The 27,110-nt window shown below is 38.3% G+C and overlaps 1 protein-coding gene across 31 annotated transcripts in view; it reads left to right on the plus strand.

Moving 5' to 3' along the window:
* The window catches only part of BAZ2B (bromodomain adjacent to zinc finger domain 2B), a 413,832-nt gene that overhangs the window by 364,588 nt on the left and 22,134 nt on the right, over positions 1-27,110 (plus strand). For 25 of the 31 annotated variants that reach the window (XM_050752835.1, XM_050752834.1, XM_050752839.1 and 22 more), the window contains 6 exons: positions 11,933-12,582; positions 13,005-13,278; positions 13,452-13,607; positions 14,787-14,947; positions 24,465-24,775; positions 25,161-25,296. In XM_050752835.1, coding sequence (XP_050608792.1) covers positions 11,933-12,582; positions 13,005-13,278; positions 13,452-13,607; positions 14,787-14,947; positions 24,465-24,775; positions 25,161-25,296 — 1,688 coding nt within the window. The remainder of the gene's footprint in view (positions 1-11,932; positions 12,583-13,004; positions 13,279-13,451; positions 13,608-14,786; positions 14,948-24,464; positions 24,776-25,160; positions 25,297-27,110) is intronic. The other 6 variants (XM_050752849.1, XM_050752855.1, XM_050752860.1 and 3 more) reach the window with 2 other exon arrangements.

The following is a 27,110-nucleotide window of genomic DNA, read 5'->3' on the forward strand; positions in this document are numbered from 1 at the left end:
TCTCAGGGAAGTTGGAAAGAAGAAAGCCCCCATGGCCTTCCAGCCAAAACCAAGGATTTTTTTTCCAGTTCAGTTCACTATTTTTGTTTGTTTGTTTTTTGTTTTGTTTTATTATACTGTAAGTTCTGAGATACAAGTGCAGAACGTACAGGTTTGTTACACAGGTATTCACGTGCTATGGTGGTTTGCTGCACCCATCAAACCGTCATCTACATTAGGTATTCCTCCTAATGCTATCCCTCCCCCAGACCCTCACCCCACCAACAGGCCCTGGTGTGTGATGTTCCCTTCCCTATGTCCATGTGTTCTTATTGTTCAACTCCCACTTACGAGTGGGAACATGTGGTGTTTGGTTTTCTGTTCCTCTGTTAGCTTGCTGAGAGTGATGGTTTCCAGCTTCATCCATGTCCCTGCAAAGGACATGAACTCATCCTTTTTTATTTCTGCATAGTATTCCATGGTATATATGTGCCACATTTTCTTTATCCAGTCTATCATTGATGGGCATTTGAGTTGGTTCCAAGTCTTTGCTATTGTGAACAGTGCTGCAATAAACATACATATGCATGTGTCTTTATAGTAGAATGATTTATAATCCTTTGGGTATATACCCAGTAATAGGATTGCTGGATCAAATTGTATTCCTGGCTCTAGATCCTTGAGGAATCGCCACACAGTCTTCCACAATGGTTGAACTAATTTACATTCCCACCAACAATGTAAAAGTGTTCCTATTTCTCCATATCCTCTCCAACACCTGTTGTTTCCTGACTTTTTAATGATTGCCATTCTAACTGGCATGAAATGGTATCTCATTGTGGTTTTGATTTGCATTTCTCTAATGACCACTGATGATGAGCATTTTTTCATGTGTCTGTTGGCTGCATAAATATCTTCTCTTGGGAAGTGTCTGTTCATATCCTTCGCCCGCTTTTTGATGGGATTATTTTTTTCTTATAAATTTGTTGAAGTTCCTTGTAGATTCTGGATATTAGCCCTTTGTCAGATGGATAGATTGCAAAAATTTTCTCTCATTTTGTATGTTGAGTTTATTGAGAGTTTTTAGCATGACGGCTGTTGAATTTTGTCAAAGGTCTTTTCTGCATCTATTGAGATAATCATGTGGGTTTTGTCATTGGTTCTGTTTATGTGATGGATTATGTTTATTGATTTCTGTATGTTGAAACAGCCTTGCATCCCAGGGATGAAGCCAACTTGATCATGGTGGATAAGCTTTTTGATGTGCTGCTGTATTCAACTTGCCAGTATTTTATTGAGAATTTTCACATCAATGTTCATCCAGGATATTGGCCTGAAATTTTCTTTTTTTTTTGTTGTGTCTCTGCCAGGTTTTGGTATCAGGATGATGCTGGCCTTATAAAATGAGTTAGGAAGGAGTCCCCCTTTTTCTATTGTTTGGAATAGTTTCAAAAGGAATGGTAGCAGCTCTTTTTTGTACCTCTGGTAAAATTTGGCTGTGAATCCGTCTGGTACTAGCTTTTTTTGGCTGGTAGGCTATTAATTATTGCCTCAATTTCAGAACTTGTTATTGGTCTATCCAGGGATTCGACTTCTTCCTGATTTAGTCTTGGGAGAGTGTATGTGTCCAGGAATTTATCCATTTCTTCCAGATTTTCTAGTTTATTTGTGTAGAGGTGTTTATAGTATTCTCTGATGGTAGTTTATATTTCTGTGGTATCAGTGGTGATATCCACTCTATCATGTTTTATTGTGTCTATTTGATTCTTCTCTCTTTTCTTCTTTATTAGTCTGGCTAGTAGTCTATCTATTTTGTTGATCTTTTCAAAAAACCAGCTCCTGGATTCATTGATTTTTTTGAAGGGCCTTTTGTGTCTCTGTCTCCTTCAGTTCTGCTCTGATCTTAGTTATTTCTTGTGTTCTGCTAGCTTTTGAATTTGTTTGCTCTTGCCTCTCTAGTTCTTTTAATTGTGATGTTAAGGTGTCGATTTTAGATCTTTCCTGCTTTCTCTTATGGGCATTTAGTGCTATAAATTTCCCTCTAAACACTGCTTTGGCTGTGTCCCAGAGATTCTGGTACATTGTGTCTTTGTTCTCATTAGTTTCAAATAACTTATTTATTTCTGCCTTCATTTCATTATTTACCCAGTAGTCATTCAGGCACAGGTTGTTTGGTTTCCATGTAGTTGTGTGATTTTGAGTGAGTTTCTTAACCCTGAGTTATAATTTGATTGCACTGTGGTCTGAGAGACTGTTAATTATTATTTCCGTGGTTTTGCATTTGCTGAGGAGTGTTTTACTTCCAATTATGTGGTCAATTTTAGAATAAGTGCAATGTGGTGCTGAGAAGAATGTATATTCTGTTGATTTGGGGTGGAGAGTTCTGTAGATGTCTATTAGGTCCCCTTGCTCCAGAGCTGAGTTCAAGTCCTGAATGTTCTTGTTAACTTTCTGTCTCGTTGATCTGTCTAACATTGACAGTGGGGTGTTAAAGTCTCCCACTATTATTATGTTAGAGTCTAAGTCTCTTTGTAGGTCTCTAAGAACTTGCTTTATTAATTTGGGTGCTGCTGTATTGGATGCATATATATTTAGGATAGTTAGCTCTTGTTGTGTTGATCCCTTTACCATTATGTAATGCCTTTCTTTGTCTTTTTTTATCTTTGTTGGTTTAAAGTCTGCTTTATCAGAGACTAGGATTGTAACCCCTGCATTTTTTGCTTTCCATTTGCTTGGTAAATATTCCTCCATCCCTTTGTTTTGAGCCCTATTTGTATCTTTTCGTGTGAGATGCGTCTCCTGAATACAGCACACCGATGGGTCTTGACTCCTTATCCAGTTTGCCAGTCTGTGTCTTTTATTTGGGGCATTTAGCCTGTTTACATTTAAGTTTAATATTGTTATGTGTGTATTTGATCCTGTCATTATGGTGCTAGCTGGTTATTTTGCCCAATAGTTGATGCAGTTTCTTCATAGTCTTGATGGTCTTTACAATTTGGTATGTTTTTGCAGTGGCTGGTACCGGTATTTCCTTTCCATGTTTAGTGCTTCCTTCAGGAGCTCTTGTAAGACAAGCCTGGTGGTGACAAAATCTCTCAGCATTTGCCTGTCTGTAAAGGATTTTATTTCTCCTTCACTTATGAAGCTGAGTTTGACTGGAGATGAAATTCTGGGTTGAATATTCTTTTTTTGTTGTTTTTTGTTGTTGTTATTGTTGTTTTTGTTTGTTTTTTTGCTTTTCAAACTTTATTATTATCAGTAAGCAACTTTATGTGTTATCACAAACTCTTCTTTAACAGTACTTTTCCTGGCTGTACACTATTTCCAAAAAATGACCTAGCTACTCTTTTTTTTTTTTTTTTTTTTTTAAATTATACTTTACATTCTAGGGTACATGTGCACAACATGCAGGTTTGTTACATATGTATACAGGTGCCATGTTGGTGTGCTGCACCCATTAACTCATCATTTACATTAGGTATATTTCCTAATGCTATCCCTCCCCTCTCCCCTGTCCCCACAATAGGCCCTGGTGTGTGATGTTCCCCTTCCTGTGTCCAAGTGATCTCATTGTTCAATTCCCACCTATGAGTGAGAACATGCGGTGTTTGGTTTTCTGTTCTTGCGATAGTTTGCTGAGAATGATGGTTTCCAGCTGCATCCATGTCCCTACAAAGGACATGAACTCATCCTTTTTTATGGCTGCATAGTATTCCATGGTGTATATGTGCCACATTTTCTTAATCCAGTCTGTCACTGATGGACATTTGGGTTGATTCCAAGTCTTTGCTATTGTGAATAGTGCCACAATAAACATACGTGTGCATGTGTCTTTATAGCAGCATGATTTATAATCCTTTGGGTATATACCCAGTAATGGGATGGCTGAGTCAAATGGTATTTCTAATTCTAGATCCTTGAGGGATCACCACACTATTTTCCACAATGGTTGAACTAGTTTACAGTCCCACCAACAGTGTAAAAGTGTTCCTGTTTGTCCACATCCTCTCCAGCACCTGTTGTTTCCTGACTTTTTAATGATTGCCATTCTAATTGGTGTGAGATGGTATCTCATTGTGGTTTTGATTTGCATTTCTCTGATGGCGAGTGATGATGAGCATTTTTTCATGTGTCTGTTGGCTGTATAAATGTCTTATTTTGAGAAGTATCTGTTCATATCTTTTGCCCACTTTTTGATGGGGTTGTTTGTTTTTTTCTTGTAAATTTGTTTGAGTTCTTTGTAGGTTCTGGATATTAACCCTTTGTCAGATGAGTAGATTGCAAAACTTTTCTCCCATTCTGTAGATTGCCTGTTCACTCTGATGGTAGTTTCTTTTGCTGTGCAGAAGCTCTTTAGTTTAATTAGATCCATTTGTCAATTTTGGCTTTTGTTGCCATTGCTTTTGGTGTTTTAGACATGAAGTCCTTGCCCATGCCTATGTCCTGAATGGTATTACCTAGTTTTTCTTCTAGGGTTTTTATGGTTTTAGGTCTAACATTTAAGTCTCTAATCCATCTTGAATTAATTTTCGTATAAGGACTAAGGAAAGGATCCAGTTTCAGCTTTCTGTTTATGGCTAGCTATAAATTCTTTTCTTTAAGAATGTTGAATATTGGCCCCTGCTCTCTTTTGGCTTCTAGGGTTTCTGCAGAGAGATCTGCTGTTAGTCTGATGGATTTCCCTTTGTGGAACCCAACCCAACCCAACCCAGAGAAAAAACCCAACCTTTTTCTCTGGCTGCCCTTAACATTTTTTCGTTCATTTCAACCTTGGTGAATCTGATGATTATGTGTCTTGGGGTTGCGCTTCTCAAGGAGTATCTTTGTGGTGTTCTCTGTATTTTGAATGTTGGTCTCTCTTGCTAGGTTGGGGAAGTTCTCCTGGATAATATCCTGAAGTATGTTTTCCAGCTTAGTTCCATTCTCCCCATCACTTTCAGGTACACCAATCAAACGTAGGTTTGGTCTTTTCACATAGTCCCATATTTCTTGGAAGCTTTGTTCATTTCTTTTCATTCTTTTTTCTCTAATCTTGTCTTCACACTTTATTTCATTAAGTTGATATTCAATCATTGATATCCTTTCTTCTGTTTGATTCGGCTATTGCTACTTGTGTGTGCTTTCCAAAGTTCTCGTGCTGTGTTTTTCAGCTCCATCAGGTCATTTATGTCCTTCTGTAAACTGGTTTTTCTAGTTAGCAATCCTTCTAACCTTTTTTCAACGTTCTTAGCTTCCTTGCATTGGATTAGAACATGCTCCTTTAGCTCAGAGGAGTTTGTTATTACCCACCTTCTGAAGCCTACTTCTGTTAATTCGTCAAACTCATTCTCCATCCAGTTTTGTTCCCTTGCTGGCAAGGAGTTGTGTTCCTTTGGAGGAGAAGAGGCGTTCCGGTTTTGGGAATTTTCAGCCGTTTTGTGCTGGTTTTTCCTCATCTTCGTGGATTTATCTACCTTTGGTCTTTGATGTTGGTGAGCTTCGGATGGAATTTCTGTGTGGACGTCCTTTTGATTGATGTTGATGCTATTCCTTTCTGTTTGTTAGTTTTCCTTCTAACAGGCCCCTCTGCTGCAGGTCTGCTGGAGTTTGCTGGAGGTCCACTCCAGATCCTATTTGCCTGTATCACCAGTGGAGGCTGCAGAACAGCAAAGACTGCTACCTGTTCCTTCCTGTGGAACCTTCGTCCCACAGGGGCACCCACCACATGCCAGCCAGAGCTCTCCTGTATGAGGTGTCTGTCGACCCCTGCTCTGAGGTGTCTCCCACTCAGGAGGCACGGGGGTCAGGGACTCAATTGAGGAGGCAGTCTGTCCCTTAGCAGAGCTGAAATACTGTGCTGGGAGATCCTCTGCTCTCTTCAGAGCCAGCAGGCAGGAACATTTAAGTGTGCTGAAGCTGTGCCCACAGCCGTGTCTTCCCCCAGGAAGATGGGAGTTTGATCTGTAAGCCCCTGACTGGGGTTGCTGTCTTTCTTTAAGAGATACCCTGCCCAGAGAGGAGGAATCTAGAGAGGCAGTCTGACTACAGCAGCTTCGCTGAGCTGCAGTGGACTCCACCCAGTTCGAACCTCATGGCAGTTTTATTTACACCGTGAGGGGAAAACCGCCTACTCAAGCCTCTGTAATGGCGGACGCCCCTCCCCACACCAAGGTCAACCATCCCAGGTTGACTTCAGACTGCTGTGCTTGCAGTGAGAATTTCAAGCCAGTGGATCTTAGTTTGCTAGGCTCTGTGAGGGTGAGATCCGCTGAGCTAGACCACTTGGCTTCCTGGCTTCACCCCCCTTTCCAGGGGAGTGAATGGTTCTGTCTCGCTGGCACTCCAGGCACCACTGGGGTGTGAAAAAAATTCCTGCGGCTAGCTCAGTGTCTGCCCAAATGGCCACCCAGTTTTGTGGGTGAAACCCAGTGCCCTGGTGGCACAGGCACCGGAGGCAATCTCCTGGTCTGCAGATTACAAAGACTGTGGGAAAAGCATAGTATCTGGGCCGGCGTGCACCATTCTTCAAGGCAGAGTCTCTCATGGCTTCCCTTGGCTAAGAGAGGGAGTTCCCAGACCCCTTGCACTTCCCAGGTGAGGCGACGCCCCACCCTACTTCGGCTCGCCCTCTGTGGGCTGCACCCACTGTCTAGCCAGTCCCGATGAGATGAGCCAAGTACCTCAGTTGGAAATGCAGAAATCACCCACCTTCTGCGTTGATCACGCTGGGAGCTGCAGACTGGAGCTGTTGGTGTTCAGCCATCTTTCCTGGAAGTAGTTCACTGTTTTTTAGAAAACCATTTGGAGTATGTTAGATTGTAGATAATTTATTCACTATTGGAAGGAAACTGAAACATTTATTGTTAATTATACTGTGATATGAATACTATTCTTCCATTTTGTATTAGGATATAGTTACAGCATTAAGTTTGCAAGTATACAGTGTAATTGCTACCATGGAAATACGAAAATCTTACCTTAAAGATAATGGTTTTATGTTATCATCTTAAAATTTTTAGATCAGCCTGGAAAGGAACAGTCTTAAATAGACATAATAAGAATCTGCTTCCTTTAGTCTCTTCCACAATAATCTCAAGATGCTTCCTAGCATCTTCCTTCCATGATCTTCAAGCTGCTTCCTAGGAGCTGGTTTGTGGTAACACTGCCAACTGAAGACGGGAAAGCTCTGCAAGTACTCCTAAGGCTTAGCGGTACTGAATGGGTAGGGGCGCTTGAGCCCTAGGAAGAGGCCATTTGTGATTGCACCTCTCTTCAACCTGTACTCTAAATGCCAGTGCTTTTACATTTCTTGCTTTTTCCGTTTTGCTTAGAGTTTAGTAAAGTCTCACCGAAAGGTTTAGCTTGCTTCATTCCAACTAATGAGAGCCGAAGGAAAGATGTTTCACTTGAACCAAGAATGGTGGACCCCCAGAATCCCGTGAGAACTATTAGGTGAACCCACAGGGGTCAGAGTGCTTCTGGTAAAACTCAAGGAGACATAGCTTCTTTCCAGTAGCAAACTTTGCTACTTTTAGCATTTGTTTAAATTAGGAAAGGCTATTTTGTCATTATGTACTGCAGTTGCTGCCAGGGTAGTTAATTAGGTGAGGAGTACTTCCAATTTTCTCTCTTAGTTGTCTTCCTCTCCTTTCTTCTGCTTTGAAGATGGTTATTTATAGTCATTGATACATGTCAAAGAAATAAGGACTGGAAAGACCAAGGGATTATATGAGATAAAAGATAGAAAACTATTTAAAGAATCTCTTTACACTAAATATCCCATATATATTTTCAAATGATTAAAAGTAATTTTACGGCCAGAGGCGGTGGCTCACACCTGTAATCCCAGCACTTTGGGAGGCCAAGGCATGTAGATCACGGGAGGTCGTGAGTTCGAGACCAGCCTGACCACCATTCGAATGTAAAAGTCAAAGATAGTCGTGACTTTTGAAATTACCATCAGCTCAATATTAGATACAAATAAGTCATCAATGAGTATCAAACTAGTAAAAAATGGTGTGTTTCTTATTTGTTTTAGAATATATGACAGCAATTTTTGAAATTTTTTTAGTTCTCAGAATACAAATATTAGTACTCCCTTACTAGGTAATACATCACCTAAAGTTAAAAGGATTGGAACACACAGGTATATGAGGAGAATATTTGTGACTATTTTCACATGTGCCTAACTGGAGGTAAAAGTATATGTCTTGGTTTTTTTTCTTCTTTGCATGCCTGCTAACTTTGATTGGATGCAGAGATTGTGAATTTTACCTTGTTGGATGCTGGATATTGTTAAGTTCCTATATCCTTGACATTTGTTTAACTGAGGCACAGTTAAATTATATCCTTGGAAAAGTTCGATCCTTTCAAGTCTTGCATTTAAACTTTGTCAGGCAGAACTAGAACAATGCTCATTCTAGGGCTGATTATGCCCTGCTACTAAAGCAAGATCCTTCTGAGTACTCTACCCAATGCCTATGAATCTTGAGGTTTCCCACTCTGGTGTGTAGGAACAGAAACTACTCCCAGCCTGTGTGAGCACCTGGCACTTTCCCCTCTAATCCTTTAAGGTACTTTTTCCCCCCGAGTCTCACCCATATGTGCTGATCAGTATTTAGCTAAATACTTGAGGAGTTCCTCTGCAGATCACTGGAGTTCTCTGCGCAGCTCTCTCCCTTCCAGAATATTCTCCTGAGCACTCTAGCCGCTTTGGTCTCCCTGAGCTTTCAGTTCCATCTTCTCATCTTAGGGAGTTTGCCAGGCTCCACCTGGATTACTCCTCTCCTTATTGCTGTATCCTAGAAACTATCCCAAGGCACTAAGCTGGGGCAATCACAGGACTCACTGAGTGTGTTTTTCATCTTTGTTATTTGATGTTCAGTTTCCTGCAACTGTTGTTTCATATATTTTTTTCTGTTTCTGGTTGTTTCATACAAGAAGGTAATCTAGTCCCTGTTACTCTATATTGGTCAGAAGTATAAATCTGATGTATATGGATTTAATTTCAACTAGAAACTAATTTGAAGAGAAGGATGTGAGTGCTATGTCAAACATTAATAAAGGACTGGCTGGATAAATTATGGTATACCTATATAACAAAATTATGCAGCTGATCACAAAAATGAACTACAGATGAACTACAGTTACATGTTTTGGAAAGGTTTCTAAGGAATATTGTTAGTGAAAGAATTAAACTCATCCTTTTATTTCATTATTCAAGGAATATTTATTGAGCACCTCCTTTTGTTTTCTTTGGAGACAGGATCTCACTATGTTGCCCATGCTGGACTCAAACTCCTGGGCTCAAGCAATCCTTCCACCTCAGCGTCCCAAGTAGCTGAGACTACAGGTGCATGCCACTGTGCCTGGTTTATTGAGCCACTGTTTCGTAGTAGCCACCACGCTAAGCATTTAGAATCTAATAGCAAGATACAGACATTGACCGGGTGCAGTGGCTCATGCCTGAAATCCCAAAGCTCATGCCTGTAATCTGCAGGTGGATTGCTTGAGCTCAGGAGTTTGAGACCAGCCTGGCAACAGAGTGAAACCTCGTCTCTACAAAAAATACAAAAATTAGCTGGACATGGTGGCGTGCACCTGTAGTCCCAGCTACTTGGGAGGCTGAGTTGGGAGAATCACTTGAGCTTGGTAGGTTAAGGTTGCAGTAAGCCCTAATCACACCACTGCACTCCAGCCTGGGTGACAGAGTGAGACCCTGACTCAGAAAAAAAAAAAAAAAGATACAGACATTGCTCTGCCTTTAAACAAAGCTTGTTGATTTAAATTCTAGTACGTGGGAGGGGGAGGTAATAGAAAATAAACAAACATCATGATTAATGTTAAATTCTGTAAAGGAAACATATAGAATGACGTTCTAAGATGAATGGGGGGTCCTAATTTTAGATAAGGTGATCAGAGAAAATCTCTGTAAGGAAATAACATTTATTATCTGAGACATGAAGGATAAGGAGTCAGACAACAAAACAGTATCCCATGCAGAGGGAAGAACAAGACCAAAGGCTCTGAGAAGGGCAAGAACTTAGCATGTTCAAGAAGCTGAAAATACAGAGCAAGAAGAGGAGCAGAGTTATCAAGGACAAGAGTGGTGCAGAGGTGGTGGAAGTTTTCAGGAACCAGATTATAGAATTTGTAGGCCTCAGTTAGGAGTTTGGATTTTTCTCTAAGCTGCAGAAAAGTGAATAGTAGTATTCCATTTATGTAATAATGCAAAACGATAGTCATAGATAATGTGTATACGATTTTTGGGAAGATATTATATAGATGTAATTAACCATGGCTACCCCTGAAGTGTAGAAATAGAGACTGAAGGAATAGGTAGAAAGGCCTTTACTTTATACCCTTAATGATTGAATATTTTAACTTGAGAGCATATTACTTTTCAAATTGAATAAAGTAGTGGATTTATGTTTTTAAAATAGTTCTTATAAATTATTTTTAAAACAATGAGCAAAAATATGAACCAGAAATTTACAAGAGAGAAATACCAATAAACCTATGAAAAGATATTCAGCCTTATTAACAACCAGAAATAATGCAATCTAGATTTTCACCTCAAATATTGGCAAAGACAAAACATATTGACAGCCTCCAGTTTCAGTGAGGGTGGAGGCACGCGGATGCTCTCAGGTACTTTAATATGAGTATATATTGATCCAGACTTTCTAGAGGACAGTTTGACAATATATTTCCAAAACTCTGAAAAGTACACATCTTAGTTTTTTTCTAGGAATTTATTTTAAGGAAGTAAATCAGGAGAACAAGTCTAAAAATATAGATAAAAGGTCATTATTTACAGCATTGTTTAGAATCGTAAATAATTGGGACCTATTATGTATCAGTAGAAGATTGTTTAATTTATGATATAGTTCATTCTGTAGCCATTAAAATTTATGATGAAGTTATGTGTTTATCGACATGTCAAGGTGTTTACAGGGTATTACTCAATAAAACCCTCTAGCAGTGTAGAATATTATGTATGTAGTAGAATTTCTTTCCTTAATTATGTGGACTTAAGTGTGTATGTATCACATAGAGAACTCCTAGAAGTTTAATACAAAAATATTTGGCCGGGCGCGGTGGCTCACGCCTGTAATCCCAGCACTTTGGGAGGCCGAGGCGGGCGGATCACAAGGTCAGGAGATCGAGACCACGGTGAAACCCCGTCTCTACTAAAAATACAAAAAATTAGCCGGGCGCGGTTGTGGGCGCCTGTAGTCCCAGCTACTCGGGAGGCTGAGGCAGGAGAATGGCGTGAACCCGGGAGGCGGCGCTTGCAGTGAGCCGAGATCGCGCCACTGCACTCCAGCCTGGGCTGGGCGACAGAGCGAGACTCCGTCTCAAAAAAAAAAAAAAATATTAAGGGTAATTTTTGCTGTGTAGTAGGGCTTGTAATATTTTTTGAACTTTTAATATTTTTGGATTTTAATTTTTTATAACAAATATATGTTATTGCCAGCCGGGCGCAGTGGCTCACGCCTGTAATCCCCACACTTTGGGAGGCAGAGGCGGGTGGATTACCTGACCTCAGGCATTGGAGACCAGCCTGGCTAACACGGTGAAACCCCTATTTCTACTAAAAATACAAAATATTAGCCAGGCATGGTGGTGCACCCTTGTAATCTCATTTACTCAGGAGGCTGAGGCAGGAGAATTGCTTGAACCCAGGAGGCAGAGGTTGCAGTGAGCTGAATTCGCACCATTGCACTCCAGCCTGGCGGAAGAGTGAGACTCCATCCATCTCAAAATAAAATTTAAAAAAAAAAATATATATATATGTTAATTTTCCAGTGAGTGAAAGCTATAATCCATAAAAAAGGAAAATATAGGGAGTAAATAGGTAATATAGAAAAGTTTAAGTATTTATGCATGTAATTTGATAAAGAGTAATGAAATTTACAGTATTGGTTTGATCCGGAGTAACTGATCTTCATAATGCTTTTTGATTTTGTAGGACTAGAAGAAATTGCAAAAGAAAGAGAAAAACTAAAAAAGGCAGAAAGTGTCCAGATCAAAGAAGAAATGTTTGAGACTTCTGGGGACAGTTTAAATTGTTCAAATACGGATCACTGTGAACAAAAGGAAGATCTTAAAGAAAAAGATAACACAAATCTATTCCTTCAGAAACCTGGCTCTTTTTCCAAATTAAGCAAGCTTTTGGAAGTAGCTAAGATGCCTCCTGAGTCAGAGGTTATAACACCCAAACCAAATGCTGGTGCAAATGGGTGCACATTGTCTTATCAGAACAGTGGAAAACATTCACTGGGCAGTGTTCAGTCAACAGCAACACAAAGCAATGTGGAAAAGGCAGACTCGAATAATCTGTTTAATACTGGTTCAAGTGGTCCAGGGAAGTTCTACAGTCCTCTCCCCAGTGACCAGTTACTAAAAACGCTGACTGAAAAGAATAGGCAATGGTTTAGTCTTTTGCCACGAACGCCTTGTGATGACACTTCACTTACTCATGCTGATATGTCAACTGCTTCTTTGGTGACTCCTCAGTCTCAGCCACCATCTAAGTCACCTTCACCTGCCCCAGCTCCTCTTGGATCTTCTACTCAGAATCCTGTTGGCTTAAATCCATTTGCTTTATCACCTCTTCAGGTTAGTACTGCTAACTGTAACTCATTTTTATATTGCTTTATGTAATCTGTGACCCCATGGAGATTTTCACTCTAGGGGGATTACTCAAATAGTTAAAATATTCCTGCTACAGTTTGAAAACTGAAGCAAGTCAGAATTTCTGTCACCAAGGTTCATTAGAACTACTGATCTCTAGCCTTGGTGTAAGTCTTCTTTAATTACTTTTTAACTTATTACTATAACAGTATATCCGAAAGGAAAATTACTTTGGGGAACAAATAAGAACATGGAATTTAACATTTTTGTTGCTAATGTATTTCGTTTTCCTCTAATTCTAATAAATGAAAGAATATTTTTCAGAATTTGAAAAATAATTTCATATTCCAAACATTTTTCCTAACTTCTTAATCTACTTTTCATTAATAAATGTTTTCTTTTTGCAGGTGAAAGGTGGAGTATCTATGATGGGACTTCAGTTTTGTGGGTGGCCCACTGGTGTGCTTACTTCTAATATTCCATTTGCATCATCTGTACCTGGTCTAGGATCGGGGTTAGGGTTATCAGAAGGAAATGGTAATTCGCTCTTGACTTCCACTGTTGCTTCGAGTAAAAGTGAGTCTCCAGTACCACAGAATGAAAAGGCCACTTCAGCTCAACCTGCAGCTGTTGAAGTAGCAAAACCAGTAGATTTTCCTAGTCCAAAACCTATTCCAGAAGGTAGGTACATTGAGATGGTTTATAGCAACTTACTCAATTTCAGTATTATGGATTCCTATATTGTAACTGAATATTTGACGGTTCTATATGTAGTTAATGAATCTTTTTATTTCCATGGTATCATTTCCTATTCAAAATATTTGTAAAAGATCTACTTATTTATCTTGACTTAGAAATGCAGTTTGGTTGGTGGAGAATTATTGACCCAGAGGACCTAAAAGCTTTGCTCAAAGTGCTACATCTCAGAGGAATAAGAGAAAAGGCATTACAAAAACAAATTCAGAAACATTTGGATTATATTACTCAAGCCTGCATCAAGAATAAGGATGGTATGTACATAAAAGAGATTTCAGCTTTCTTTCTTGCTTAGTTATTAGAATTCATTATTTTATTCTCAAGCATATTTTAGTACAGTCTACTGGTCCTTCATATTCATGAGTTCCACATCTGTGGAATCAACCAATCACAGATCAAACACTGTCAAAGAAAAGAAAGATGGGTGCATCTGTACTAAACATATATAGACTTTTTTTTCTTATTCTTCCCTAAATAATATAGTATAACAACTATTTCCATAGCATCTACATTGTCTTAGGTACTGTAAGTAACCTAGAAATAACTTAAAGCATATGGGAGGATGTACATAGATTACATGCAAATAGTACACCTTTTTTTTTTTTTTTTTTTTTTTTTTTTTTGAGATGGAGTCTCACTCTGTCGCCCAGGCTGGAGTGCAGTGGCCGGATCTCAGCTCGCTGCAAGCTCCGCCTCCCGGGTTTACGCCATTCTCCTGCCTCAGCCTCCCGAGCAGCTGGGACCTTTTTTTTTTGGTGAGAGAGTCTTGCTGTGTCACCTAGGCTGGAGAACGGTGGTGCAGTCATAGCTGACTGGATTCTCAAAGTCCTAGGCTCAAGCAATCCTCCTGCCTCAGCCTTCTAAGTAGCTGGGACTACAGGCACATGCCCCCACACCCAGCTAGTTTTTTTTTATTTTTTGTAGAGACAGGGTCTCACTATGTTGCCCAGGCTGGTCTCAAACTCCTGGCCTCAAGTGATCCTCTCACCTCAACTTCTCAAAGCGCTAAGATTATGGGCATGAGCCACCACTCCTGGCCAACACCATTTTATATAAGGGATGTGAACATCAAAAGGTTTTGGTATTCATGGGGGCGGGGGGGGGGGTCCTAGAACCAATTCCCCACAGATAACAAGAGAGAAATGATATCTTAATGCACTACTATTTTTTTCTGTTTTACTCAACAAACTATTTATATTTTTTAAATTGGTGTTACTGTCTTGTAATTTTTTACACCTGCAGACATATTGTTTTGTGTTTCTTAGCATGTTTCTACTTTTAAGAGTAAGCTGCGTGTACATACACAAGTGCATTTGTATATGTTAAGTTAGATGTACATGGCTCCCCTAGAATTTTATTCACTTTCTGGAAGAAATCTCTGAGGAGAAAAACTTAATAAGTGGATTTTTAAATTAATTTCTTTTTAAATGTAGTTGCTATTATTGAACTGAATGAAAATGAAGAAAACCAAGTAACTCGAGATATTGTGGAGAACTGGTCAGTAGAAGAACAAGCAATGGAAATGGATTTGGGTGTCCTTCAACAGGTAGAAGATCTAGAAAGGAGAGTTGCATCAGCAAGTTTGCAAGTGAAGGTAAAATCGACTTGGAATAAAATCTGTTTTTAGGATAATGGAAGGTAACTAATGCTTATTACATGCCTAATATATGCTAGCTAATGTGCTAAATGTTCTTACTTTATCTCGTTTAATTCTGAAAACAATCCTGGATTATTTTGCCCCATCTGGTAAGGAATCAGGCTCCGAGTAAGTAATGTGCCAATGGTCATATAGTAAGTGCCTAAATGTGCATTTAAACCAAGTCTGACTCCAAAGCCCATGTTCTTTTTAGTAATCTTGCTACCTCCTTAATGGTATTCAGAAGTATTATTTCTGATGTGCAGTTCTTTACTACCAGCAGAATTCCAGTTTCACTGAGATGAATGTGATGATCTAGTACAACATTATCGATAGGAGTTATCAGACTCCTATTGTAGTGTTTCATATAAGGCTATGAACTTCCTTATATACAAGCCATGTTATGTGTCAGACTTTTACACTATATAGTTTAATTTGGAGACCAATATAGATATATCCAAATATATGTTATAGAACATTATGATATACTGTCACATGCACACATACCCTACATATATATGTAAAGTTTTTATATACTGATTTATTCATTTCTTCATGTATCTGCTGGGCATTATCATGTTACAGGTAATGATCAGAACTGGTTTCCAGTGAACAAACAGAAAAATTCTTGTGCAAGAATTTTTGGTTTTGTGAAGAGGCATATAAAGATCTCCTTAAAAGCATGAAAGGTTTAGAACCTGCTAAGGTTCTGTTTTGGTTTTTGGTTTTGTTTTGTTTTGTTTTTCTTTTTTTGAGATGGAGTCTCACTCTGTCACCCAGGCTGGAGTGCAGTGGCAGAGTCTCGGCTCACTGCAACCTCCACCTCCAGGTTCAAGTGATTCTCCTGCCTCAGGCTTCCAAAGTACATGCCATGACACCCCGCTCATTTTTGTATTTTTAGTAGATATGGGGTTTTGCTACGTTGGCCAGGCTGGTCTCAAACTTCTGACCTCAAGTGATCCACCCGCTTTGGCCTCCCAAAATGCTGGGATTACAGGCATAAGCCACTGCACCTGGCTAGAACCTGCTAAGGTTCTAAAGGTTTAGAAAACTTAATCTCCATGTAATTTGATTTGAAATGCCTTGCTTTATTCAGAATGAGAAATTTATGGCATAATGCTATCCTATTTAATAATTGAGATTTTGCTTCATAATCAGTTTAACATAGGCATTTGGACACTTTTAAGGATCTCAAAAAATGTAGTTTTCCAGAGCTAATAAAATATCCCTTTCTTGTGACAAACATAATTACCAACCTTGGGAAGCAAAAATTTATTATCGAAACTATTGTGCTAGTAAACTATGTGTCTCCTCCTCCTGGTTCTATAATAACAGTATAAAAGTGTCTCGTGTATTGTCATCTTTCTGGCATCTTCAACAAATGAACCCTTTCACACTATTTTATTTTCTGGAGAAATGAAAATTATTCCATTTAGTGCTGGAATTTTTTAACATGTTTTTGGATCACTTATGTTACACATTTCACTGAAAATAACAAACCTGATTTAAATTATCATGGTGGCACAGAATCATCAGTATGAAGATCAATTATTAGACAATAATTCCCTCACGAAATGAGAAGAGGTTTGGCACCTAACCTAATGATCTTAGCGTGCTTTGCTTTTAAAACTGCTACATCTACTTTCTATAACCTGTGGTTGCCCTTTCAGATTGTCAGTTGATACTACTTGCTGATTTAAATTTGATTGGTTCCACAAGAACTATTTTCCTCCAGCTTTTTCCCAACTCATTTGCCAATTCTAATTGACTGTTGGTTGGGAAACTGTATCATCAGGCTTTTTAAAAATATGTGTAAAGTCAGAGTGTGGGCCTGAAACATTTTCCTGGTGACATACTCAGATTTTGGTCCTTTGACCTTATCACGTTGCTGGCTGCTTAAATGTTCTTGGCTGTGTTATCAGTAGCTAAGTAGAATTTGCTTCATAAATCGTTTTAAATTCATAAATAATAATGTACAGTATCATGGAGTACATGGTGATGTTTTGGTACATATAATGTATACTGATCAGATCAGAGTAATTAGCATATTCATTATCTGAAACATTTTCCATTTTTTTCTGTTAAGAATAATCTCCTTTAGCTACTTGAAACAATATATATTATTAACTGTAGTCATCCTACAGTGGTATAGAGCACTAGAACTTATTTCTCCTACCTACCAGTAATTTTGTTTTTTGTTTTTTGTTTTTTGTTTTTGACACCGAGTTTCGCTCTTTTTGCCCAGGCTAGAGTGCAGTGGTGCGATCTCAGCCCAGGCTAAAGTACAGTGGTGCTGCCTCGGCTCGGGCTGGAGTGCAGTGGCACGATCTCAGCCCAGGCTAGAGTGCAGTGGTGCAATCTCGGCTCAGGCACCGCAACCTCCACCTCCCGGATTCAAGCGATTCTCCTGCCTCAGCCTTCCTGAGTAGCTGGGATTACAGGCATGCGCCACCATGCCCGGCTAATTTTTGTATTTTTAGTAGAGACGGGGTTCCTCCGTGTTGGTCAGGCTGGTCTGGAACTCCTGACCACAGATGATCTGCCCGCCTCGGCCTCCCAAAGTGCTGGGATTACAGGCGTGAGCCACCATGCCCAGCCAGTAGTTTTGTATTCTTTAACAAACCTCTCTTTATCCCTCCCTGCCCCCACTTTCTCCAGCCTATGGTATCCTCTGCTCTATTTTTTGCTTCTATGAGATCAATTTTTTTTAAGCTTCCACATGAATGAGAACATGTAATGTTTAACTTTGTGTGCCTGGCTTATTTCACTTAATGTCCTCCAGTTCCATCTATGTTGCATCTAATGAAAGGATATTTCATTCTTTTTGGGTTGTATAGCATTCTGTTGTGTATTTTTGCCACATTTTCTTTATCCATTTATCTGTTGTTGAACCCCTGGATTCATTCTGTATTTTGGCTATTGTTAATAGTGCCACAGTAAACATGGGGATGCAGATGTCTCTTCAATACAACAATTTTCTTTTCCTTTGGATAAATTCCCAGTAGTAGGATTGCTGGATCATATGGTAGCTCTATTTGTAGTTTCTTGAGGAACCTACATACTCTCCTTCATGGTGGCTATACTAGTTTACATTCCCACCAACAGTATGTAAGAGTTCCCTTTTCTGTGCATTCTTACCAGCATCTCATTTTTTTTTCTTTTTTTTTTTGGTGGGGGGGGCGGAGTCTTGTTCTGTCGCCCAGGCTCTGGAGTGCAGTGACGCGAACTCGGCTCACTGCAAGCTCTGCCTCCCAGGTTCACGCCATTCTCCTGCCTCAGCCTCCCTGGTAGCTGGGACTACAGGCGCCCACAACCATGCCCAACTAATTTTTTGTATTTTTAGTAGAGATGGGTTTTCATCGTGTTAGCCAGGATGGTGTCGATCTCCTGACCTCGTAATCCGCGTGCCTCAGCCTCCCAAAGTGCTGGGATTACAGGTGTGAGCCACCACGCATGACCTTTTTTTTTTTTTTTTTTTTTTCTTTTTTTATAATAGCCATTCTTACTGGGGTGAGATAATATCTCATTGTGGCTTTGATTTGCATTCCCCTGATAAGTAGTGATGTTGAGCATTTTTTCATATATTTGTTGGCCATGTATATGTCTTCTTTTGAGAAATGTCTGTTCAGATTATTTGCCCATTTTTAATTGAATTTTTTTTTTTTTTTTTTTTTTGGCTGTTGAGATGTTTGAGTTGCTTGTATATCCTGGATATTAATCTCCTTTCAGATGTATTATTTGCAAATATTTTATCCCATTCTGTGGCTTTTCTTTGCACTCTGTTGACTTTTTCCTTTGCTGTACAGAAGTTTTTTCATTTTCTATAATCGCATTTGTTTATTTTTGCTTCTGTTACCTGTGCTTTTGAAGTTTTATATATAAAATATTTTCCCAGACCAATGTCCTGTTTCTCCTAGTAGTTTTATCATTTGAGGTCTTACATTAAGTCTTTGATCTATTTTGAGTTGATTTTTGTATAGAGTAAGAGGTGGGGGTCTAGTTTCATTCCTCTGCATATGGATATCCAGTTTTCCTGGCACCATTTATTGAAGAGACTATTCTTTTTACAATGAGCATTCTTGGCACCTTTGTTAAAAAGCAGTTGGTTGTAGAGGTATGGATGAATTTCTGGGTTTTCTATTCTATCCCTTTGGTCTATGTGTCAGTTTTTATGCCTGTACATTGCTGTTCTGGTTACTACAGCTTTGTAGTTTATTTTGAAGTCTTGGTAGTCTGATACCTCCAGCTTTGTTCTTGTTGCTCAGGATCGCTTTAGCTATTCAGAGTCTTTTGTAATTCCACACAAAATTTAATATTTTTTCTTTATTTCTGTGAAGAATGTCATTAGTGTTTTGATAGGGATTGTGTTGAATGTGTAGATTGCATTGGGTAGTGTTGTCATTTTAACAATATTTATTCTTCCGATCCATAAGCATGGTTGTATCCTCTCATCCTCTTCAGTTTTTTTCATCAGTGTTTATAGTTTTCCTTGTAGAAGTCTTTCACTTCTTTGGTTAAATTTACTCCTAGAGTTGGGTTTTTGTTTTTGTTTGTGTTTGTTTGGTAGCTGTTGTAAATGGGATTGCCTTCTTGATTTCTTTTTTAGTGAATTCATTGTTCATGTATGAAAATGCTGCTGAGGCCGGACATAGTGGCTCATGCCTGTAATCCCAGAACTTTGGGAGGCGGAGGTGAGAGGATCACTTGAGCTCAGGAGTTTGAGACCAGGCTGGGCAACATGGCAAAACCCCATCTCCACAAACAATACAAACATTAGCTGGGCATAGTGGCACGTGCCTGTAGTCCCAGCTACTTGGGAGGCTGAGGTGGGAGAATGGCTTGAGCCCAAGAGGCGAAGTTGCCTTGGCTATTTGTGCTCTCTTTTGGTTCTATATGAACTTTTAAATAGTTTTTTCTAGTTCTGTGAAGAATTTCATTGGCAGTTTTATAGGAATAGCATTGAATCTGTAAATTGCTTTGGTCAGTATGGCCATTTTAATGATATTTATTATGCCTATCTGTGAGCATGGGATGTTTTTCCATCTGTGTCATCTCTGATTTCTTTGAGCAGTGTGATGTAATTCTCATTGTAGAGATCTTTCACCTCCCTGGTTTGCTACATTCCTAGGTGTTTTATTGTTAGCAAAAGTAACTTTTTGTTTTGTTGATCTTTTGTATTTTTGTCTCCATTTGGTTTATTTCTGCTCTGATCTTGTTTCTTTCCTTCTACTAATTTGGGGTTTGATTTGTTCTTGCATATCTAGTTCCTTGAAGGGCATTGCTAGATTGTTTACTTGAAATCTTTCTACTTTATTAATGTAGGCATTTATTGCTATAAACTTGCCTCTTAATACTGCCTTTGCTGTGTCCCATACGTTTTGGAATGTTGTGTTTCTATTTTCATTTATTTCAAGGAATTTTAAAATTTCATTCTTAATTTCTTTTTTTACCCAGTGGTTGTTCAGGACCCTGTTGTTTATGTTACATGTATTTGCATAGTTTTAAATGTTCCTTTTGTTGTTGATTTATAGTTTATTTCCATGTAGTCAGAGAAGATACTTGATATGATTTCAAATTTTTAAAATTTTTCGAGATTTGAGTCCTAACATATGTTCAGTCCTGGCATATGTCCCATGTACTGATGAAAATAATGTGCATCTGCATCTGATAGATGAAATGTTCTGTAAGTGTCCATTTGATCTATGGTGCAAAGTGATTTTCTGTCTAGAAAATCTATCCAGTGCTGAAAGTGGTATGTTGAAACCCCCAGCCATTATCATATTAGGATCTACCTCTACATTTGGATCGAATAATATTTTGCTTTATGCATCTGAGTGCTCTGGTATTGGGTGCATATATATTTACAATTATTATATTCTCTTGTTGAATTAATCCCTTTATTATATAATTTTCCTTCTTTGTCTCTTTTAACAGCTTTTAACTTGAAGTTTTTTTTATCTGACATAAGTATAACTATTCCTCTTCACTTTTGATTTTCATTTACATGGGATATTTCTATCCATCCATTCACTTTCAGTCTGCATATGTCTTTACAAGTGAGGAGAGTTCCTTACAGGCAGCGTGTAGTTGGGACTTGTTTTTTTAATCCAACCAGCCAGTCTATGTCTTTCAAATGGGAAATTTAATTCATTTACATTCAGGATTACTATTTATAGGTGAGTGCTTACTCCTATCATTGTATTGATTGCTTTTCAGTTGTTTTGTATAATCCTTTGTTCCTCACTTCCTTGATTATTATTTATTTTTGTGGCTGGGTGTTTTTCCATAGGGATAACAGTTTATCATCAGGCTTTTTAAAATTATGTGTGTAATAATTGCCTTTCTCTTTCTCCTTTGTGTATTAGCTTTCCCAGTGAGTTTTATAGTTTCATATTTTCATGATGGTGGTTATCATCTTTTTACTTTCATGTATAAGACTCTTTGAGCATTTCTTGCATGTTTAGTCTAGTGGTGATGAATTCCTTCACTTTCCCTCAGTCTGTAAAAGACTTTTTTTCTCCTTCATTTCTGAAGGCTAGCTTTGCTGGGTATAATATTCTTGGCTGGCAGGGTTTTTTTCTCTTGCTGCTTTGAATATATCATCCCATTCTTTCCTGGCCTATAAGGTTTCTGCTGAGAAATCCACTGTTAGTCTAATGAGGATTTCTTTATATGTGACTTGACACTTTTAATGCTTTCAGAATTCTTTGTCTTTTGACTTCTTACAGGGTGACTATAATATGCCTCAGAGAGGACCTGTTTGGGTTGAATTTCTTGGGATTCTTCGAACTTTCTGGACCTGAATTTTCATCTTTCTCCCAAGACGTGGGAAGTTTTCTGCTATTATTTCATTAAATTTGTTTTCCTCACATTTCCCTTCTCTTCACCTTCTGTAACACCCACAAGAATATTTGTTTGCTTAATGGTGTCCCATAAATCCTATAGACTTTTTCATTCTTTTTTCCTTTTTCTTTGTTTTCCTTTCTTTCTTTCTTCCCTGCTCCCCACCCCCTGGGTCTGCCTGTGTTATTTCAAAAGACCAATCTTTGGGTTCAGAAAATCTTTCTTCTTGGTCTAGTCTGTATTTTTGGTCCAGTCTTGTATTTTTTATTTTATTCATTGAATTATTTAGCTCTAGCACTTCTATTTGGTTCTTTTTTATATCTGTCTCTTTGTCGATTTTCTCATTTAAATCATGATTTGTTTTCCTGATTTAGTCTAATTGTCTTTATGTATTCTCCTATTTCTTCTATCAAACCATATATTTGTACCCATTAATCAATTTCTCTTACTCTCCCTCTCTCACTACCCTTCTCAGGCTCTGGTAACCACCAGTCTACTCTCTACATTCTAGAGTAGAGTAGCTTTTTTAGTTCTCACACATGAGTGAGAACATATAATAATTTGTCTTTCTGTGTCTGGCTTATTTTACCAAGGATAATGTCCTCCAGTTCCATTCATTTTGCTGCAAATAACAGGATTTCATTCTTTATGACTGAGTAGTATTCCATCCTAAAAATATACTGCATTTTCTTTATCCATTTGTCTATTGATGGGCATTTAGGTTGATTCTATATTTTAGCTATTGTGAATATTGCTGCAGTAAATATGAGAGTACAAGTATTTCTTCCATATATTGATTTTCTTTCTTTTCTATGTATATCTACTAATGGAATTGCTAGATCATATGGTAGTTCCATTCTTAGATTTTTGAGGAAACTTCACACTGTTTTTCATAGTGAATAAGTTGATTGTCTACCTTGATCTCACTTTTTTCAGTCTAGAAACTGTGAATTGGGGGGAAATTTTCTGTGTGCTTGGTTCCCGGCAGAATGAGGGTAGAGAAGCATCATGGATGTGGAAGTCCAATTCTCTTACCATCTGCTCAGAGTTTTTTCACTTCTCTCTTGCCCCCAAGAACTGTCTCATCCTCATGTTTGAATTTTGGGATGTTGCTGGTGATCATCTCAGTGCCGTATATTTATTTTTGGTTTTCTGAGTGGTTGGCGGCAGGGGCAGGGGGGCAGTGGGGGCAGGAACTGAAGCCAGCTTGCATCTGTGCCACTATTTTAAGAGTCCATTCTTCCTTTCTAAATATAAATATTCTGCTGAGTTAAAGGGGAAGAACTGATACTAGTATATAAAATAAAATAATTATATCTGAAGAGATGTTTAAGTTCATTCTGTTTTTCATTTAATATGCATTTATTAAATACCTATTGCATCTCAGGCAGTGGACACCAAAAAATTGAATAAAATTTTGTTCCTACCATCAGAAAGCTTGTCATATAATAGGGAGATCAGGCATATACATATATGCAGAATCTAGTACCTGATTGTTGAGAACAGAGTAATGCATGAATTTAGAAAAAGAATACTGACTTCTGGCAGAGATATAGAAGAGATCATGGAAGATTTCATGTAGAAGTTGAAATGGAACTTAAGAAAATGAGTATGGTTTGGACAGTTAGAGACCAGGGAATATCATACTAGGAAGTGGGAACAGCATGAGCAGAGCATGAGGATTGGGAAGCTTATCCCATGTTTGTGGAATAGCAAGTTACAGAATTTGACTGCAACATAAGATGTGTGATTAGGAACATGAAAAGGGATAGATTGAGGTGCTTGAATGCCATGGTGAACATTTCCTAAAGTATAGGAAATCTTTGAAGGATTTTGAGCTACAGGATCAAAAATCCTTTGAAGGATTTTGATTACTCAGTCAGCATACATGTATTGAGTGCCCATTATTTGCCTGCACTATACTGGAGATAAATGAGTAAAAGCAGACATAGTCCTTGCTCTCATGGAATTTAGAAGTAGAAAAATATTCATCAAATAATCACACTAGTATAACATTGTATTTATGACAAGGCTAAGGAGCATGGTCCTGTGAGAACCTGTCAGAGTGGGACTTAGCTCCTGAAAGAGGTCAGGAAAGGATTCCTGTCAGGGGATCCTTTCATGTTAAAGTGAATCTTAGCTACAAAATGAGTGGTGTTAATGAGGTGAAGAGGAGCAGAGAAAAGCAATACAGATAAAGGTAATAGTATTTATGAAACCCCTGCAGTCAAAGGAAAAAGAGCACAGAAGGACCTGTACAGAAGAATAATGGAAGGAATGAAAACAGAAAGGAAGAGCAAAGCTCAGAGGCTACCCAGACATTTCCATTTAAGTGATCCGATGAAACTGATAAGCATTTTAGTCTAAAATCCTTCAAAATATTTTGCTGATTGTTCTTACACTGTTTATAATATCAAAAGTTTTTAAATTTTATTTTTCAAACTTTTCTTACAACTATTTCTTTTAATTTTTTCTTCTTATTTCTACCTAGTTTTAGGAAACACAAGGTAAAATCTTTTAGTAACGATCCTTGAGATCTGCCCGTATCCAATGCTGTTTTTTAAGTAAAGGTAATTCACCCATCTGGCATTTTAAGAGGAAACCACAATAACACTGTTCTCTTGATATATAGGGTTGGATGTGTCCAGAGCCTGCATCAGAAAGGGAGGACTTGGTATATTTTGAACATAAGTCATTTACTAAATTGTGCAAGGAGCATGATGGAGAATTTACTGGCGAAGAAGAAAGCAGTGCACATGCACTAGAACGGAAGAGTGACAACCCCCTAGATATAGCTGTAACCAGGCTGGCTGATTTGGAGCGGAACATTGAAAGAAGGTATCTGAAGAGCCCCTTAAGTACCACCATTCAGATCAAACTGGATAATGTGGGCACAGTTACTGTCCCTGCTCCTGCACCATCCATTAGTGGTGATGGTGACGGGTAGGTTATTGAGATTAACTTGAAAAATTATTGTGCTTCTTTGCTAATTGGAGCCTATTTTCTATTGCCTGTTATCTATGTATCTTCTTGTATGTCTGTGATCCATACGGATCATGCTATTTGCATGGTGCTTTGTAAAAACTTTTTTTTTTGTTATGTGCGTTGATAATCCTGCAAAGTGATCTTACATTTACCTGGTTGTGACTAAGCTTTGAGGCACGTAGCCACAGTCTGTGCACTACATCAAATTTAGTTGCTTAAACCTTATACTTATTGGCTGTTACATGTTCTTGTCATTGCTTGGCTTTCAGTGTGATGATTGTTTCACATTCAGTAATCGTAAGTGTGGACATGACCTACTTAATTTTTCTATATTTCAATGCAGAATTGAAGAGGATATTGCTCCAGGGCTCAGGGTATGGAGAAGGGCATTATCAGAAGCTCGCAGTGCTGCACAGGTAGCTCTGTGCATTCAGCAATTACAGAAATCAATAGCATGGGAAAAATCAATTATGAAAGTTGTAAGTGTTTTTATTTAAGAAATATTATAACTAATTTACTTTGTCCTGTTTCTTCCAACCTCCAGATCTTTCTTAATTATACATTACCTACTGTCATAATAATGTATGCTATATTTGAGAGTTTTTCTAATTCTAAAAGATTTTTGATACTTTCCTCCTCACTGAAGGAATCTTTCAAATGTGTTATCTTTTATTTTTTTAAATCTTGCTTCTGCCTCCTTTGAATATCGTTTATAACTCTAACTGAAGTTGTCTCCCACATTCCATCAGCACAATAGTTGTTAATCTAAATCTTGAAGGCCGTTTCACTGTTGTAAACAGTTCCATTGCTAACATTACCTGCTATATTACTGCATTGCTAAAATGTCTTTTTCTATCAGTTTTCATTTTTTAATTCTAAGAAGCACTTAGATTAGTAAATACAAAATAAGCAGAGAACTCTTAGTTTATGTGCTTGTATCATGTGTTTGGCATCGGATGTGGTTGAAATGAATAGTAGATCCTTTAATCTTTCCTCTACTAATTAAAATTGGTTTTTCACCTTTCTACAACCCCAATTAGTTTATCATTTAGTTTATCACAAAAATCTCTATTTTGTGTAAGGCACCAAAATGCTGTGTGTTCAAAATGCAAAGCTATAATTCATGTTTTCCAGAGAAATATTTATTTCAAATCATGTACAAGTGTCCCTCTTGCCTCTTTTATATTATCATATATAGAATTATCTGTTATATGTAGTCTTTTATGAATTACTTTAACATTTACTCTTTTTTTTTTTGAGACAGAGTCTCGCTCACCCAGGCTGGAGTGCAGTGGCACAGTCTTGGCTCACTGCAATCTCTGCCTCCTGGGTTCAGGTGATTCTCCTCCCTCAGCCTCCTGAGTAGCTGGGATTACAGGCACCTACCATCATGCCTGGTTAATTTTTTGTATTTTTTAGAAGAGACGGGGTTTCACTGTATTGGGAAAGCTGATCTCAAACTCTTGACCTCAGGTGATCCGCCCACTTCAGCCTCCCGAAATGCTAGGATTACAGGCGTGAGCCACCGTGCCCAGCCACCATTTACTTTGAATTACAGACTAGCTTTAAAATTTAAACATTTGAGATTCTTTTCATGAATGGCTAAAGGTGAAATTCCTCTATTTAAAATGGTTGTTTCCCTGAAGAAAAGAAGTGATTCTTAAATAACTTAGCATTCTTTCTTTCGTTTTTATCTTTATGCTTAGACTACTCAAGGTCTTATTAATTCCAGAAAATAAATTACGTTTCTTCTATGGTTTTTCACTGCTTCCTAAAATATCTATGAATCTGCAGTTTCATAATATGCTCGAATACAGGCCTTTCTCAATTCAGATTGGAATTTACTATAATTTTTTTTTTTTTTTGAGACAGAGTCTCTGTTGCCCAGGCTGGAGTGCAGTAGCACAATATCAGCTCACTGCAACCTCAATCTCCTGGGTTCAAGCGATTCTCCTACCTCAGCCTCCCAAGTAGCTGGGATTACAGGCATACACCACCACGCCCAGCTAAATTTTGTATTTTCAGTAAAGACAGTGTTTCACCATGTTGTTCAGGCTAGTCTTGAATTCGTGAACTCAAATGATCCGCCTGCCTTGGCCTCCCAAAGTGCTGGGATTACAGGCATGAGCCACCACACCTGGCCCAGAATTTACTATAAATTTTAAGGCACTGTTCGATTCATTTAGTATTGTTTTTACCAGATACAAATATTTTTTCCTTCTAAAAATTATTATTAAAACCAGCTTGAAAGTCACCTTAGACAAATATATTTGGTGAGATCTAGGCAATAATG

This window comes from Macaca thibetana, chromosome 12, assembly GCF_024542745.1.
Source record: "Macaca thibetana thibetana isolate TM-01 chromosome 12, ASM2454274v1, whole genome shotgun sequence".
Classification (NCBI taxonomy): domain Eukaryota; kingdom Metazoa; phylum Chordata; class Mammalia; order Primates; family Cercopithecidae; genus Macaca; species Macaca thibetana.